Source organism: Sander vitreus, chromosome 1, assembly GCF_031162955.1.
Source record: "Sander vitreus isolate 19-12246 chromosome 1, sanVit1, whole genome shotgun sequence".
NCBI lineage: Eukaryota > Metazoa > Chordata > Actinopteri > Perciformes > Percidae > Sander > Sander vitreus.
The window spans coordinates 29,753,365-29,770,956 of NC_135855.1; the positions used below are offsets into that span (position 1 = coordinate 29,753,365).

Here is a 17,592-nt window from a genome sequence, read left to right on the forward strand (position 1 = left end):
ACTGGCATCATCGCAAACGGTGCCTACGGTGCTTCAAAAAAATGGGCATCGTCTGTGTTTTGTAATTTTAGAACCGGAAGGTATCGGTAGTATCTCGTGACATCCCTATGGGAGAGCGAAGGATGCACACATGCATCCTTGGAAATTCTCTGAACGAAGGACTCAGTCCTTGGTGGAATTCGGGGGATCCTCGACATTGACTCTGTGTTTCTTTCAGATTTCTTTCGGTGACTTTTGAATGATCCTATCTCACTTTCTAGTTACGCTGATTTACAGAGGGACTTGTTCTTCTTTTCAGCTTGCACTGTACATATTCAGGGGAAACCCCTCACAGTAAGTTTGCGCAATACCTCTGAAAAGTCAGCAATAGCAAATAGCCATTAACAGTGGAATATTTTACCTCAAAGAGGTTTCTTGAGCAATAAGAAAACACTCCTTAATAAAAAACACTTTTTAATCACATTCACATATGCAAGTGGAAACACTGAAAGAGAGCAAGAAAATTGACAGCTGGGCTGAGAGTAAAAGTGTGCAGGAAGCCAACATTAGAGGAGTCAGCTCCATTAAAGAATGGGATGAACAGAAAATATGTAAAACAAACATATAGAGGAGTTGTTATGAACATGAGCAACCAGCTTCCATAACAGCAGCACCCTTTTAGAAAGTAAAGTACATTACTGTGATATATTGTAACTGCTAAAAAGAGGTATAGAAATGTGGCACTGATGTTTCATTTTTATTTGAGACGTTCCCACTCCTTTTTTCACGACATCACAACCCAGTTCAAGCAACATTCAACAATAAGAAGCTCAGCGGAGTTAAAGCATGTCAGATATTCACAAGTCCTCCAGGTTGTTAAAAAAAACAAGCCCTGACTTGATCCCTGCCTTCATAGAAGGAGAACAACTCAGGAGTGTGCAACTCCCTGTTACTCTGGCTGTGTGATCCTGTATTACACTTCAGTTATTAATTTGAACAAGCGCCCCCCTTTTGGGCCAACTCATACAGTCCAGACCAGATTAAAACCACTTGCACAGTGGTGCTTTTATTCCTACGCTTATTCCAACTGCAGTTTTTCCCCTCGTCCCATCTCCAAATCAAACTTCTTTTTTAATCGAAGGAAAAATTGATTTAAGATTGCACAAGCCAAACCTTCATGGAGTCATCCAGAGTTTTGTGAAAAGGACAGCCGAAGAATTCACATGTTCCAGTGGTTTAGGCCCAAAGACAGAAACCAATGAAGTAGCTAAATTTAGCATAGATGCTAAGACCAACGCAGATGCCATTATTCAATTTATTTGTGGGTTTAAATCCAGCTGATGACCTTTGATATATCTTATATCACTCAGCCTTTGTACAATGTATACCATATAAAAGACTATTTAACACCTATATTAACACATTTTAACTGAATAAACAACCCAAACCTGAAAAGGCAGCAGCTTCTGTCATTCTCAGGGGGTAATTTAGGATGTTTTTTGGCGATATCAGATAAGGGATCCAAGGGCACCTCCGCCACTTTCAAAATCTTTGATTTCACTGCAACACCGCCTGAGTCTAGTTTCAACCAAGGACGTTTTGTCTGCAATTGTGATGGTTGATACAGATTTCTGCAATCAGGGTTAAAAATTTACGTTTTCATCATTTGTGGTGGGTGAAGCAAATCTACCAGCCACTTAAGATTTTTACCAGCATTTGGCTCGTGAATGGTGTTAATTTTGAACCCTGTCTGCAATCCATACTTCATGAGTACCTGTCCTGATTTATTAGTTAACACTGCATCTTTTTCAAGTGTCTGCGATCATTAAAGAAACCGGCACAAATAGAGCTCAACAGTGATCACCCCATAGCTCCGGTTCCTGTCGGTATCTTACGGACTTGTGGCTTCTACAGAAGCGTTTACCATTGTTTCACAATCTCATAGCTCGTGGTAGGTCTACCTTGGATGGTTACGACATTATGGCTAACAATCAAAATCCTCAATTCAGAATATGAATTCACTTACGGAACTACAATGTTGAGCTCTATTGTCATCTATTATGTAGTCATTCTGTTGCCTCAAGTGACAAATAAAAATGAAAAGTTGGCAATCTGCTCCTGTCATAATACATATCAACCTTACCTATTCGCATTTTGCTAGACATTACGCTTAAACAGGAACTGCCTAGTGCGGTCAAAATGAAACACACACTTATACACCTGTAAAAAACAAGTTGATTCATCCACACATATACGATCAATATATCTGGAGTAATTTTGATTTCAGTCCGGACACCCATAATGTACTTTTAAGCAATTCTGGAAGATACCAGGTAACTGACCGATATGCATCCCTACAAGCAACAACTTATTTTAACGGGATGTAACCATTTGTATGTCCACAAATACTGGCAATGTTCTATACTGCCAGAAACTAATGCAGTTTGGCAGTTTTTTTTTCTCCAAACAGAAAGCATTAGTTTCTTTTCTCATTGTTAAATGGAAGCAATGAATTGATTAATAAATGTATTTATTTATTAATTAAATAAAAAACATAAAAAAGGAATAATGTTCTTGACAATGTTTGACAACATAACATGTATTGCATACCTGCTTGTTCCCTCACTTTACTGCATCTATAAAGCACTTTGAGTGAGTGAAATATTTAAATCCATCCCAACGTGGTCTTGTGTTCCGTTTGATTCATAATATTAATAAATTAATAAATATCTGGAATCTTTGGAAGCCTTGATTCAAATTTTAAACTGTTTGTGATGACAGATCTGTCACACGTTCTGTGATGTTGGCATACCCAAGGTTATACAGTTTAGTTTTTAAATGTTTTCCGAAACTTAATCCACAATATCAATCCCAGCAAATAAAGACTTTAATTCACTTTATGTAGTTCTTCACAATCAAGCTTCTGCTGATAGCTTACTTTGTCAATAAACTAATACAATTATGATCATCTGTCATAAATACTTATGAACCCAGATACTGCTTAAAGTATTTTATTCTCTCTTCTCTACTGGGACATTAGTTTCCAAGATAGCCTTATAGAAGAAAAATACTTTATTATCATTTGAGTTGTATCCTTTTTCTTAGGCATTCTCATCTTACTAGGATGGAGAGAGAGAAAGCAGTGTCATGCGGCAAATGTCCTCATCTAGATTCAAACCCAAGGCATCTCATTTAGGATGGTATACACCTGAGATCACTGATCCACCAGGAAAATTACTATTTTTAAGTTCTTGGTATTGTCATATTGTTTGGCGCACTTTGAATCCCCGCAATATATATGACTTATCTATAGTTTGAACTTGAAAAGCACATTACTAAACACAGCCTATGAGGGTGAGAGAAGATGGTTTATAACAGGTTCAGTATATCACTTATTTTTTTAAGTTCTTTAAGTGAAGGTTCCCCACTACTGAAGGTGTAAAGCATTTTTATATTGTTTAGACCAGGGATCTTCAACAGGGGGTCCGGGGCCCCTAGGGGGTCCTCAGAGTCAATGCAGCCTCCAAATTATTGTTAATATTTGAAAGTTTAAAAAAAAATAAAAATAAAAAATCATAACATACATCCAACATATTATTAGCAAATATAAATCCCCACTGCACTGGCCTATAGGTAAGGTAGTCACAGAGGTAGCCATCCACAGATACAATTAATCCTAAGGATTGACTGTGCCACATGTATATTTAACATTAAAACATCATTTATAAAATCATGCCAACAATTATTAGGCTAGTTTAATTGCTTGGTATTCTATGCAAAAAATGTATACATATGCTTTAGGGTCAGTTTAATATGCAACTTCATTTTATACAATATATGTAGTAGGGGGTCCGTGCTCCATCTCTCTTTCAGTTAAGGGGTCCTTGGCCTAAAAAACGTTGAAGACCCCTGGTTTAGACGATGTATCACATCGCCCAGCCCTAGAGCCTATTTCAAAACATTGGTGCCTTCTGTCTTTACATTTACAAATATCAACAAGAACTAATAATGTATGTTTTGCAAAATTAAATGAATACATTTTATTACTAAGTAGTACACTTGACAACAACACATATCTACAGAAAAGACTAGATTTACAGTGAAATAGCACCGTTGACATGGTTATTAAAACCTTACAACAGCATCTGTCCTACTTTTCACTTATTTTGTGAACAAGTGAATAAAGGTTTTGACAACATTAGCATGTGCTACTTTGCAGAAATGTGCCTCAGCGACATTCAAACTGGTCCCTGCTTCAGCCATACTTCACTTACACCATATCAACCTAACCAACTGTTGCAGTCTCTGTTACAGTCTCTTTTAAAATCGTTTAAAAATTGACAAGCTAGCTATCTGTTGCCAAAAAAAATGTAGCGGGCATTACAAATTTTAACTGGATTTACAGTTAAATTAGCATAACGTTATAGCAATAACTGAACTCGTGCTAATGTCAAGCTAATGACAGCTGGTGTTGTGGACATTAGCTGGTCGACCACGATGGAACGAAAACGTGATATTTTAATATCTCCATTTCTCAAAAAAACTAAATAGCTAAAACAAAAACTCTTATTAGAGTCGGTTCCTCTTTACAGAGCACACAGTATCGAGATTGCGGATAAATTAAACCAGCAATTACTTAACGTTAGTTAGGTTAGGTGAGTAACTTATGTTAACGTTACAGCATATCGTGCCAAGTTTACTAACAATATAACGTTACAGTTTGAACCCAAGGGGAAACCCACTGACCTGCGGGGCCTAACGGCTGCTGCTGCCCGTCCTCTCCGAAAATCAGTCTGAAGTCCAGCTCCTCATTCCCGGGGCAGTTTGCAGTCGTCATCGGGTTTGACAGCTCGGGTTTAACGTTACCCCGCCACTCGACCGTCGACTGCTGGAGCAATGTATGCTCTCCTAAAATGTCACATTTACCGACTGCAACGACGCCGAACTTTTACTTTTTTTCTTTTAACTCATGGCCATGCACCGACCCGCGTTTTCCCCTCGTTTGACAAATCCAAAATACAAGTCGTTGGCGTCTCTTCCTCTGGCAGATATTTAGCGAAATGATGGCTTCAACTTCAGAGAAAGTCGTCTCTCCTTCTCTCGCGGTTTCTCTCTGTCTGCCGACCTAACGTTAGTCAATAACAAAGACGCGCTTTTCTCTGTCAGAGTGTGTTTAATGTTAGCGATGAAGCCGATGAATTGTCCGTGTAATTGTCCAGTACCCGCTTTTTCTCTATCTCTCCTCCTGCCTGTTTCTCTATCGCTCTCTCCGGAGCTCCTATCCCAACTTTTACTAACCCCGCGTGACAAGGCTGTTCCAGTGGTGACGTCAGCAGACACAACACAACACACAGCACACGCACGCACGCACGCACACACACACACACACACACACACACACACACACACACACACACACATACAGTTACTCGGCTATGGAGTTAATAAACAAGTTATGGGTATAGCATATTGTTTGGATGTAGCATAAGGTGCAGGGTGACATTTTGGTTCTTGGAAAACAAAATAATAAAAACATTTTACCTAAATCATAAATATTTAATATGCGTTGATTATGTTTTATCACTGTGTTAATAAGCTGTTTTTGCAAAACAAAGTGAACAAACATTTGAATCTATTCATTTAGCAAACCCTTTGACCTTGCATCAACTAAGTCTTACAGCCACTTTGCTCTATTTAATTGGCCCTCCATTCTCTTCCAACCCCCCCCCATTAGATTACATCCGATTGTGCCTGGCCCTCAAACCTACTTCTTTGCATGGTTCCATTCCAAGCCAGGGTTGGTAAGTATAATGACACAATGCACTTTCTACCTTTAGAGCCATCCAGCCTCTCAGCATGGGAGCCACATCATTTCTACTCAGCCAATTAAGGCTTGTGAATGGGGCTGTACTGTAGGTAGATAAGAATAGACATCTTCATTATAGCTTTTTGGATTATTTATGGTTATAGATGGCACAGCCATAGCACATCAAGATAGGTGCCACTGGAAAAATCAAAAAAGTTATCTGCCACTTTTATCCCCGATTCTACAGGCTTGAGAGGAGTGTTTTGCACAGTATTTTGCACTTGGTGGGACTGAGTGGGTATTTTATACCGGGACACTACACTTAAATGTTGGCCAAATGTGCAATAAGTTGAGAAGATGAACCTATTGGGACCCAACCATTTGAAAATGGCTACAGTAAATCTATATATGGCTATAGTCAAAGAGATAGGCTATACCCGCGCTGTACACCGGGCTACTCCTTACACTTGCATTTAAAACTTTGTTAAATGGAACTCTAACATGGCAAGCTAATGATTAGTTTTGCTTCTTGTGCATAATCAGTACTCATACTGTATATTCCTACTCTGAGGGATACCTTTTGTGTCATTGGTTTATTTATATCACAATGCAATTCTTAGTATTTCTTACCAGAGATAGAGAGAGAGATAGGCTTTTGTATACAGGCTGTTTCACTCCCTTCAACCTCTGTATCTCTATCCAACCCTGGATTGGATAAATTAATGTCCTCAGGTTAATCTTTATTGGGTAAGCAAAACAGAGGTTAATGCACTCAAAAGCTTTAATGTGTTCTGCTTTGATGGGTTTTTTTTACCTGACAACTTGTGTATTAGTATTCAATTATTCCTGCTTTCCTATACTTGCAGTATTGGCAGCATGTACTGTACGGGGGTGTTCTTATTCTTGTTGTGATGTGATTCCTACTATGCACACACACACACACGCGCGCGCGCACACACACACACACACACACACACACACACGCATACAAATACACCTTCACGACTGATCAAGAATATCTGCCTCTGTGAAGCAAGTTTTTAATGTTTCACCCAAGGTTAACACTGATAAACACAGTAATAAAACGTTTTATTATGTGCATTACTGCTGTATTATTTCTACCTATCATACTTCGGGCTTTTAAGATCAATTTGCAATAAAAGAAACAAATGAGTACATGTATATTTTTCATGTAAAAAACAAATTACATTTGTATGTTTTTTTATATTCAAGCTAAACATGCATGGTGGCAAGAATAAAACACCAAAGATCATTCATTATATTGCTGAAAGTAACTTTTGTAAGAACACATTTTAGTGTCAGTCCACCCTCAACACAAATTGCATGCACAGCTTCTTAATTTTTGACACAGCCACACATTTCATACCTATGCTAGATGCATGTGGGCGTTCAGACAGTCGCTCAGCTTACAAATGCATTTGAAAGCATCAATAACACATTTCCTGTGGTCTTTATTTCCAAGCAAAAGCACAAAGGTTTAACACTTGTTGACTTCTATGCCACCTTCTGAAGCAAGTCTCTCCCAACAGACATTTGTTCTTCTTATGGGTGGGTGTTATTACAGTTAAAGTCCTCCTGAGTTCCGAATATACACCAAAGCTGTTACATTTTTAGTTTCCTCTCTAAACTCCATACAATTTAACAGTATCCCGCCATTTTAGACTGCTCCCAGACATCTAGTGGTCCGATTGACAAGTACAGAAATGTTCTCCTCAACAGGTGTATAGTTACTTGACTTGAATAAGTAATAGATAAGTAATATTGCTTGTGTCAACAACTAAAAGAAGAAGCTATTTTAAGGACTACTTTAAGCAAACACTTAGTGTCAGTCACACATGATTATTGCGTAAATCAGTAATGTCATGCCTAAGTACCAACTTATTCCAGTCTGCATTCAGTTATACTCTCAATTGAGGTGACTATATTAATCATCATAACCGAGGGTTCTATAGGACTGACTTACGATGGATCAGAGAAGCAAAACAAATGAACTGGAATATCATCCTGTGATTCTTTCCCTGTTTTACCCAAACAACAAGTCAATACCTTATTAAAAGACGGAAAAGTAAAGAAAAAAAGTAAAACTACTGACTCAAGAATGTTCCATAAAAAATGTACAAGTGCATTAAAGATTTAGGTTTTCCAATTATAATAACTATAGTGCCACATCTGCTTATAAAAGAAAGGAGGACATAAGGTTTTAGCTGTAATGAATCCAAATAATTCTTAATTCACTGACTGTATGTTCACCTTTAAGTATATTATTATTATTATTATTAAATTGAATTATAAAGGGATCATCATATTATTACGTGGCAGTCACATTACTTGACTGAATTTACTCCTGTGCCGCAGTCGTGTCTCCAGACCCACCAGAGTCTAATTCAGGTTACCGGCATCTCTTATCTCCGCAGACCTTTGAAGGGAAAAGATAAAGAAAACAAATTGTGTGGGAGGCTGAAGATGTGGTTTATGATATTATGTTCTTGTGAGAAAGTTATGAAGGAAAAAAACAGCATCTGCCCCCACACTGGTCCTGCTTGAAAGGTGTCACTCTTTCAAGGATTGTGGTTTGCACACACTGCAGAAATGCAACGCAGCACCTTGGCAAGATGCGGGATGTTCACTAAATGTCAACAAATTGCACACAATCCTGCATCAGAATGTCAGCTGATAAGGAATTTAAGGTGCACTTATGCAATTACATTGTTCTGTAGATACAATCCTATTTAAATAGATCCTCCAACATTTGAAAAGTAAAAAAAAATCTGTAATTTATTTGTGTTTTTATGATTTAATCTATCTGTGATTGAACTAAAGACGTCAGTATGTTAATAATGCGACAGGGGGGAATAGTGAAAAATAATAGTTTGCAGAATAATTAATCAATATAACAAAAATAATATGCTTTATTTCCCTAGAAACCATGTGAAAGAAATACTGTAGACTTGGAAGACAGTACAAAAACTTGCCATCACAGCTCTCAACAGGATTTCAGGTGACTTAAAATAGTGCTTGTGGATTTGTGCTGCCCTCTTTTGTTCAGTCTGTGAAACTGAATATTAACTTGGTGTGATGAGTGAGTTGGACAGTTGCCTCCCATCAGGCAATTACAAGCCCAGAGTCTGGACATAAAAACATTTACACAGTGGTGAACTCATTTAAATGTTTACTTTGCAGTGATAATGTTCATTTAATAAAGCTGTTAATATATTTGGAAGTAACAGTGTATGCCCAACTCAGTTCTTTCTTTCTTCCTTAAGAGGCAGTGATCTAAGTTCATAGGGATGTCAGCATTGGTTTGTCTGACACGTGACAGATTCTATTACTGAAAGTGTGTGTGATGTCCTGAAGCTACAGTAAATCAATCAGCGAGCTGATTCATTCAGCACATGGGAAGGTTAGCTGATGTACAATACATGTGACAGCAGCACTGATGCAGACAGCTGTTGGGTATTAATGCAATTGTCCTTTGCACAAAAGAATAATGATTGGCAGATAAAATATGTGAATCAAAATGAATGAATGAATGAAAACATTCCTAGCGGGCAACTGGCGAGAGACAGGGCCAAACAGCAGAGGCTTATGTATTTTTGTTCTCAAGTATGGTTTATTAATGAGATATTTTTATACTTGGCGAAGGTTGTCAGGCACCTCAGGGATACAATCCTAGTGTTTCTGTGTTTGGTTGAAGTATTTGCTTCCTAAGAAGGGGATCAGCCCATTTAAACAGCTATGGTCAGCATTTAAAGAAAAAGAAATAGCATCAAGAGCCCCAAAGAGGTTTAGTGATTGTGCATGCCTGGTTAGATTAGTCTCCGTTGTATTAGTTTACACTCAGTGTTAAGCAGCAACACAAGATTATCCCCCTAAGAACCCTGTGGCAGGCACATAAAGTATGCCTCTAAGTATAAGTGTACACATTACTATGTTGATACACTTGAAAAGATGAATAAGTTGTTTACCAATAATCAGATAAAATGTGGATCTGCTTTCTTTGGCAATATCCCAGATGAATACAAATGCATTACACTACCTAGGCTTGGTCTTTTCTGAAGAGGATTGACCAGAGCTCAGAGTCATGTGGACAGTTATTGACAGTCACTGTTGTGTCAATGACAGGGCTCTTTCTCACCATTCTATAATCTATCACAATCTCAGGCATTACTATACTGCAGGCAGTGCTAATTCACTGTCAGTGACCAGCTGATGGAGTTACCATTAGAACAGACATACATGTAGGCCTACAGAATGAACACAGTGATCAGGCTGGAAAAGAACACTTGTCTGGGGATGGTCAATTGGTTTTCTGTTCAAAACTACATATTTTTTTACAAACTTTCTTTAATGCCGAATATATTTATTTATATAGAAATAATTATAGCCTCCATTGTAAACTTAACAATATTATTAACCAAATATTATATAGATATGTGATCTATGTGATCGGATTTTCTGAAAATGCCATTATTGTGTAATTGTGTGATTAGTACATATTTTGTTAACAAAAAGGCTTTCAAAACGTTATATGTTGCATTTATGATATGTTTATTTAATTTGTTTAATGAATGTATTCACAATTTATTGTTTATATAATTGTCGTGGATTCTTGGATTTTATTATTGTTTTACATCGACGTTTATAGTTTTATATTTGCTTTTGTTGCCGATTGTGAATAAATTGTGAAAACAAGATTCACTGAGGTTGCTTTTCTCAAATACGTCATCAGTCCACATCCTCTTGACATCATCAACATTCGCCAATAAAGCATGGCGATACCACTGTCAAGGGAAACAGGATGTTAACAGATTGACTGTGTTTTTGAACATTCAACGTGACTTTTAAAGATTCCCAGTGCACAGAACTGGTCTCGTCTTCTTGGTTCAGTCCTTTATTTGCGATTTAATCCTTGTCGGCTGATCTTAGCAGGTATAGCGAGCCAGCTCAACACCAACATGCACTCTGTGAAGGTCGGCTATTTAGCTTCGGCTGCGTCGCGAGCTCTCTGCTCAAGTGGAGTTTACTGTGGTGAGTTTATTAAAGTGTCGGCCTGCTGTCGTGTTCATTGTTCTGTCAGTCAGACTCGCTTTTGTCGAACAGCAGCTACGCCAGAAGAGACAGTCATTCGTATTCCTCGCTACATGCAGAAGCACATTGAAAATGCAAAACAGACTCGAGGCAAAAACAAGATCAACACCATCAAAGCCGGCAAGCTCCTGATTCAGAGCAAGGATCCTGATCTGAACCAATCGGCGGGATACACTCTTGGAAAGTTCGAGCAGCCCAATCTCTGCTCGAAAGGCTGGAAACATAACAAATCGTTCGGTGACTATTTCACCATCAACAACATCCAGACCTTTGCACCTTTTGTTGTTGATAATCAGAATGAGGATGTTGAATCGCCGACGTTTAATAACCTCCATATCTGCAAGGAGCTGGTGGAAGCTTTGGACAAGCTCCACATTACCCATCCCACCACTGTACAGCTGCAGACCATCCCAAAGGCACTGAAAGGTCACAACATTCTCTGTGCTGCGGAGACGGGCAGTGGCAAAACACTGAGTTACCTCCTGCCTGTTGTTCACAGGCTGCAAGCTGAGAAGAAATCGGAGATGTACGCCGGGAGCGCACACAAGATCTGCGCTGTGGTTCTTGTGCCTTCCAGAGAGCTAGCTGAGCAAGTGGCGGCTGTGTCCAGGACTCTGTGTGCTCCGTTAGGCTTGCTGGCCAGGACTGTGGGTGGTGGACAGGGTGTAGGATACATCAAGGCGGTCGTCAAGAAGAATCATCCGGATATTTTAGTGGCCACGCCAGGTGCTCTGGTCAAGGCCCTGCAGAGACGCTTCGTGGACTTGAGCGAGCTGAGCTTCTTTGTGGTGGACGAGGCTGACACCATGTTCGACCCCAGCTTCTCGGACATGCTGGAGAACATCCTGCTCCACACCAACATTGCTAGTGATCCCAAGGAAACCCGAGGCCCAGGCCATAAAGCCCAGCTGCTGGTGGTGGGGGCCACCTTCCCTGGAGGTGTCGGGGAAGTGCTCAGCCAGGTGACAGACCTTGGCAGCATGGTGGTGATCAAGAGCAAGATGCTGCATTTCCTCATGCCACATGTCAAGCAGACGTTTCTGAAGGTGAAGGGTGCTGACAAGGTCCTGGAACTTCACCAATCCCTGAAGCTTCTCCAACAGGAAAAAGGAGGGGGTGCGGCTCTGGTGTTCTGCAACAAGTCTCCCACCGTCAACTGGCTGGGGTACTCGCTGGACGAGATGGGGGTGCAGCACGCGCGTCTGCAAGGGGAGATGCCTGCTGCTGTGCGTTCAGGAATCTTCCACTCCTTCCAGAAGGGCCTGGTAGATGTGCTGATATGCACAGACATTGCATCACGTGGCCTGGACACATCCCGAGTGCGCTTGGTTGTCAACTATGACTGCCCGGAATCCCACACAGACTACATCCACAGGGCAGGGAGAGTGGGGAGGGCAGGAGGGGTGGAGGATGGGGAGGTGCTCAGCTTTGTCACTCATCCCTGGGATGTGGAGCTGGTGCAAAATATTGAGATTGCTGCACGTAGGAGAAGTAGTTTGCCAGGGATGGAATCTAATATACGTGAGCCAAAACCCAAAGTAGTAGAGGCAGAGGAGTAGGTGTGTTTTTTTTTGTTTTTTTTGTGGGTATGTTTGCAAGTTGAAAAGCTTCTGGTGGGACACGTTACTGTACGTGTTGTGTCGGGATGACAAACTCTAAATGTACAAAACATTGTCAGCAGAAATGGTAGGCCAGATTTGTTTTGAAACAGAATTACAGTAGGCTGTTTTTCTTTGGCCACTATGACTTAAAAAAAGTAACTTATTAAATTGGCAACTTATGGTTGATCGTACAGGGAATGGAAATTCTACTAAAACATGTGAGATTTGTTTTCCCTACTTTCATTCACACATTCCCAACTGGGATAAAGTGAAAGGGAGATTAATGAAAGTGACAAATTGTGTTATTTTGCCAAGCTACAACCTGAAATTGCTTAGTTCTGGTCTAAGTTCTTACTTCTGATATTTAAAAGCACTAACATAAAGCATGATATTAATGGGAATATGGAGGTGTGCTCTGTCCAAATAAAATTTTTCCAGTGTCAAAAAATGTTCATTAAGGCCTATATTTCCTGATGTAAATTGCTTATTTAGACTTAATATACGTATTACAGTATTTCAATCAACTGATGCTGTATTTTTGTTAAAAATGCTTGAACTTTAAAGTAAAAATTAGTTTCATGCATATTCTTCTCACTTTTTTTATTTATTTTTCTAACAAAAACATGATTTTCTTCAGCCTATCTCTATTGTCAAAGGTGTGTTGGCCATGTTGTGGCATCTGTTGGAGGATCTTCTCCTCTCAAATACTGAAAACATAAATTGACCTGGTTTGTGAGTCACTACAAGACATTGCTGTAGATGTTTTCAAATACAACCTTTTGGCTTTTTCACCACACCTAACCAAATACTATCCAGGGTATGGTATTAACATAAGCTACAGTACAGAACATTGCAACAAAGCACTCTGAATAAGAAGCAAAATACATTTACTTTTATCTGTCTCTTACAACCTTTTTTAAGACTTTTTAAAATAAGTCTTACATTGATTGATTGATATTGTCATGTGGACAAATCCTAAATTCTCTGGAGATCTGTTCTTATCGTGCTTGTGTTATGCTTTTTGGCTTTTTCCCTTTCCTTTATTGTGTTATATAGCTTTTTTGTGCACATTTTATAGGTTTACAAAGTGAAAAAAGCCCAAAGTCCACCCCAAAGGGACTTACCATCTCCAACAGAAAACACTATTCACAAACTGCTCCAAACAGCTCTGTTGTAGTCCAGCCTTTACTTCCGCGACGAACATGCGTCACTTTGTAACACACGTTACAATGCTCGCCTAGCTGCTAGCGTGGCACGCCCTCATACTCTGCAACTAACTAACTAGCAGTGCTGACCTAGCTACTGAGCATGTGCGACTCCCAACAAAGATTGAACAGAAGTGAGATGCCTCACTCTGTAGCTAAAACAGAGAGCTCAACACACAGGGTGAAAAGAGGAGCTGCAGCGGTGTGCAGTACAACTAAAATATGGTGTTTTTTGAAAACTCAACCATGTAAACCTATTCTGATATAACCTCTAAATACAATTGTGTTTTTTTTTTTTTTTTTTCTGTAATATGTACTGCATGTGTTTAGCCACCAGGTGGTGGCATTTGTCTGATTTCATCTTATGTACATTAGCTGCAGAGGTGGTGGGTCAAAACCCAAAACATGTATACAGATTTTGGTGCTCAATACAATGAACTTGGCACATGCTCACTAACTTATTGGAAACAGTCACAAGCCCACCTGCTAGTTTCTGAAAGGTTCCAGTACCTTTCATGTTTGCAGTACAGAAACACTTCATCAAGCTACAGCAGTAATCGTTAATCTCTAGGCAAGGTGAACAGAGGCCAAAAACTGACATCTCTACTGTTGATGGGGTAGGTCCACTGTACTTGAAAGGATCCCCCCCCCCCCCCTTTTCTACACCTGTGGGTGCTTGTTGAAAGGAAACCGCAAAAGTCAACACAAAAAAATGCCAGAGTAAAGAAAGTCTTTGGGATCTTATTTCAAAGGTAACAACTTTTCCTGTGGCCCTGATTTTTTATTTTATTTTGGTTCAGTAGGTGTTGTTTTAAATAACTTTTTTTAGTTTTTACATGAATTATGGACAGATGACATACCTGATGATTGAAGCTGAAGTGTTTGTTGAAGTATAGAGATTATAAGAAGCAGACAGACGGACAGACGTGTTAATGGCTCTGACCGTAACAAGGGGCTTCCATCAGAATGTCTGGAATCTAGCTGAGATTGTCCTGCTCCAGCTCAGGTCAACCCCCCTATAGGTTCACATTTCACCCAACTGTACCCTGACAACAAGGACCCCGTGTCCACTTATAGCATGTGGAGCAAATGCCTCCAATCCCTCACTTTATATTTCTGTCTTGCCTCACCTCAACAGACCCCAACAAAAATAATAAACTATCAAATGTCCCACTTCCAGGTAGTTGCTGGGCCCCGCATTAAGTATTTCATGGCTAAAATAATTTTAGACCATAGCTCTATAGCCTTAAAGGGCCACTCCACCGATTTCACACGTGATCCGTTTACTTAATACAAGGAATACTTTTGCAGCCTTGTTTAATGTCTTTTGTGGCTCTGTGGGTGGTTTATGAAGTTTGAAAAAAATGACCCTAATGAGGTCATAGTGATGTCATCAGGGTTATTTCAGCTTGAGCTTTGAGATGACAAATTCATAACAGAAAGCCTGTGTTACAAACAGGGTGTGTGGAGTTTGAAAGATGTGGGCATTTTCCAGGAACACAGATCCAAGATGCTAGAGAACTGAATCATGGGAAATATAAGGTCCTGAGTTTTTGGAGCTTGACCCAGGGACTAAAAATCAGGATGGCTTGGCCTCTTGGCCTTGGTTTGCTCTTTTTGCCCCCGCCACCAATCGCAAATGTGTTTCTTATTGTTCCTTTACTTGTATGTTTGACCTTCACTGTGTATATTGATGTGTAGAGTTTGACACTCAAAGGCTTTTCCCACATTTATCTAAGTAGAAAAACTGTATCTCAGTTTAAAGTGTACGTACAAAAATGATTTTGTAACATTACAAATAGTTTAGCAGCCACTCGTGGTCCAATATGCAACTAAGGTTTTAGTCATTTTGAACTAGTTAATTGAACTTTTCTGTGGAAAAACCATATCGGGCACTATATATTCCAAGCAGAGTATTTTTATATGAGCTAAAACATCTCAGGAGGGGATCTTTAATCTGGAAAATGGGATCCTGGTTTGTTGGACAAAGCCAGGGAAAAGGATAAAGTTGGCTGGTTCGAGGTCACAGGTTCTCACCGCCCAGCCTACAGTAAAACAAACAAGAGTAGCCTATATTTGAGCAGGTTGGGATGTTTGCATGCCGTTCAAAGGGAGTTCTTTCTTTAGTTTTTGGCTTTAAACCAATACTCAAAGGGCATTTATTTATGTAACATGATAATCCGGGCCCAACTAATAATAGCCTAATAAACATGTCTCATTGAATCATTACTAATGAAAAACATATAGGCCTTCAAGTGAGGTAATTGCTCTTAAAAGTATCCCACATCACACAATACCCTAAATAAGCTATTTTTCAAATATAAATAAATATCACTTCATGTAGCCCCATTTGTAGTCTCCGTGGACAACTGGGGCGTATATAGGTGGACTACAAAGTGTTTGGTCTATTAATAATGACGCATTTCCTCTTTGCCCCACCGTAGGATCTCCCCCCTCCCCATTTACACACACACACACGCCGTGCCGCTGCTCACACACTGTCCAGCCACTTGGAAAATTCTCTCAACACGGAGGATATTTTACTGCTGAGCAGCGGGACTGTCTGCTAATGTGCATCTTCTCAGGGCTGACTTGCTTGAAATGCCCCAGTAGAGGATCTGAAGGTAGGTTTACAACGCTGTAATCGGCTTATTCTGCTGCCCATCTCCCCCGCAGCAGACGTAGAGATCTGTCTGACCTTCTCTCCGACCAAATCTTTATAATAAAACCCGCACGCTGTGTGTGTGCGAGCCCGGCGTGAGTCCCAGCCGGCTGGAAGGGAGCCTCTCTGTGTCACTGCATTAGGCTACATTTCGGTTTCTCCGGCGTTTTGAATGGATCGATGCTATAGCCTAAGTTGTGTTTCAGAGGCTGCGACGCTCATTTAAATCAACGAAACTTGTAGAGCTTTTTAAAATTGTCGACTTCTCCAGTGGCATCGGTTTGGTTTGGGCGACTTCACAGAAAACTGGGCTGCTGCAGGGGGTGACCCGGTGAGGATTTCTTTTGGCAAAGCTGTTTTTTTTTCTTTTTTTTTTAAGCCGTAGGATTCAGAGCGTGGACAACGGAGGTTTGGTTGTGTGGTGGGTGTGCACTGTGCAGAGTCAAAGAGGCATGGAGAGTTCACACAGGGGCTGGTCACATTGCACTGACCAGGGAAAACCAGCCTCCGCCATGTTAAGTTACTATCACATCCAAGTTGCCACTAATGCCACAGTTTGTAACTTTTGTTTTAATTATACATGTCGTCAATAATGCCATATCTGACACGCGCACATTAAAGGGCAGCGGCAGCCACCTGTGTAAAACGCGTGGCTGCTGTGTGTTAAAGAACTAGCTCGTGAAAGGAGAACCCACACATTCTAGCTTCACCACAGCAGCTTGCAGGGGAACCCATGTTATCAGCCGTGGGCGTTTTTTTTCCAGCATGTTTTTTTTTTTTTTTTCACCGCTAGGTGCATGTGGTTGCTACGGTCAAGGTGACAATGAGAGGAGCATTAGAAAAAAAATAATGTAATACGGACATGTAGAATATATGACTTCTCTGCAGCAGCAGCTATCCTTCCAGGTTGTATTGCATGCATTGTGGGGATGGCTGCCAGTGTCGGCTTAGCTGCCACACCCCTTCATAGAAAGACAAGGCTCTGATAGTCTGCCATTCGCACAAGTAGCCATATCAATCAAATGCTATATCTATTATTTTTGCAGGGAATCTCATGTGTTTCCAATGTGTCCTATTTGCATTTGTGTCTCCTCCTATTTGCACGTCTTCTCCTTCTCTTCTTCTATTTGGTAAGGAATTGAGTTGAATGATTACTTGTTTATGTGTTGAAGTTTGTGCTCATGGATCAATAACACTCCATACTGGTATTGCAATGAGTGGTTCAATGAG

General features: G+C 40.1%; 3 protein-coding genes across 3 annotated transcripts in view; 2 read left to right on the plus strand and 1 right to left on the minus strand.

Annotated features, from left to right (window-relative positions):
• The window catches only part of nfatc3a (nuclear factor of activated T cells 3a), a 69,134-nt gene extending 63,839 nt beyond the window's left edge, over positions 1 to 5,295 (minus strand). Inside the window, exon 1 of the mRNA XM_078251914.1 lies at positions 4,726 to 5,295. Coding sequence (XP_078108040.1) covers positions 4,726 to 4,816 — 91 coding nt within the window. The 5' untranslated portion in view covers positions 4,817 to 5,295. The remainder of the gene's footprint in view (positions 1 to 4,725) is intronic.
• A 5,266-nt stretch (positions 5,296 to 10,561) lies between these two features.
• Positions 10,562 to 13,078, plus strand: ddx28 (DEAD (Asp-Glu-Ala-Asp) box polypeptide 28). The gene has a single exon (XM_078251925.1). The coding sequence runs from the start codon at positions 10,762 to 10,764 to the stop codon at positions 12,451 to 12,453; it is 1,692 nt and encodes a 563-aa protein (XP_078108051.1). The 5' UTR covers positions 10,562 to 10,761; the 3' UTR covers positions 12,454 to 13,078.
• A 3,148-nt stretch (positions 13,079 to 16,226) lies between these two features.
• tln2a (talin 2a) overlaps positions 16,227 to 17,592 on the plus strand; it is a 93,060-nt gene continuing 91,694 nt past the window's right edge. The window contains exon 1 of the mRNA XM_078251936.1: positions 16,227 to 16,324. The gene's annotated coding sequence lies outside the window, so the exon portion shown is untranslated. The remainder of the gene's footprint in view (positions 16,325 to 17,592) is intronic.

Excerpts from the sequence above, each read along its gene's own strand:
- ddx28 (XM_078251925.1), top strand. The coding sequence starts at position 10,762 with ATGCACTCTGTGAAGGTCGGCTATTTAGCTTCGGCTGCGTCGCGAGCT.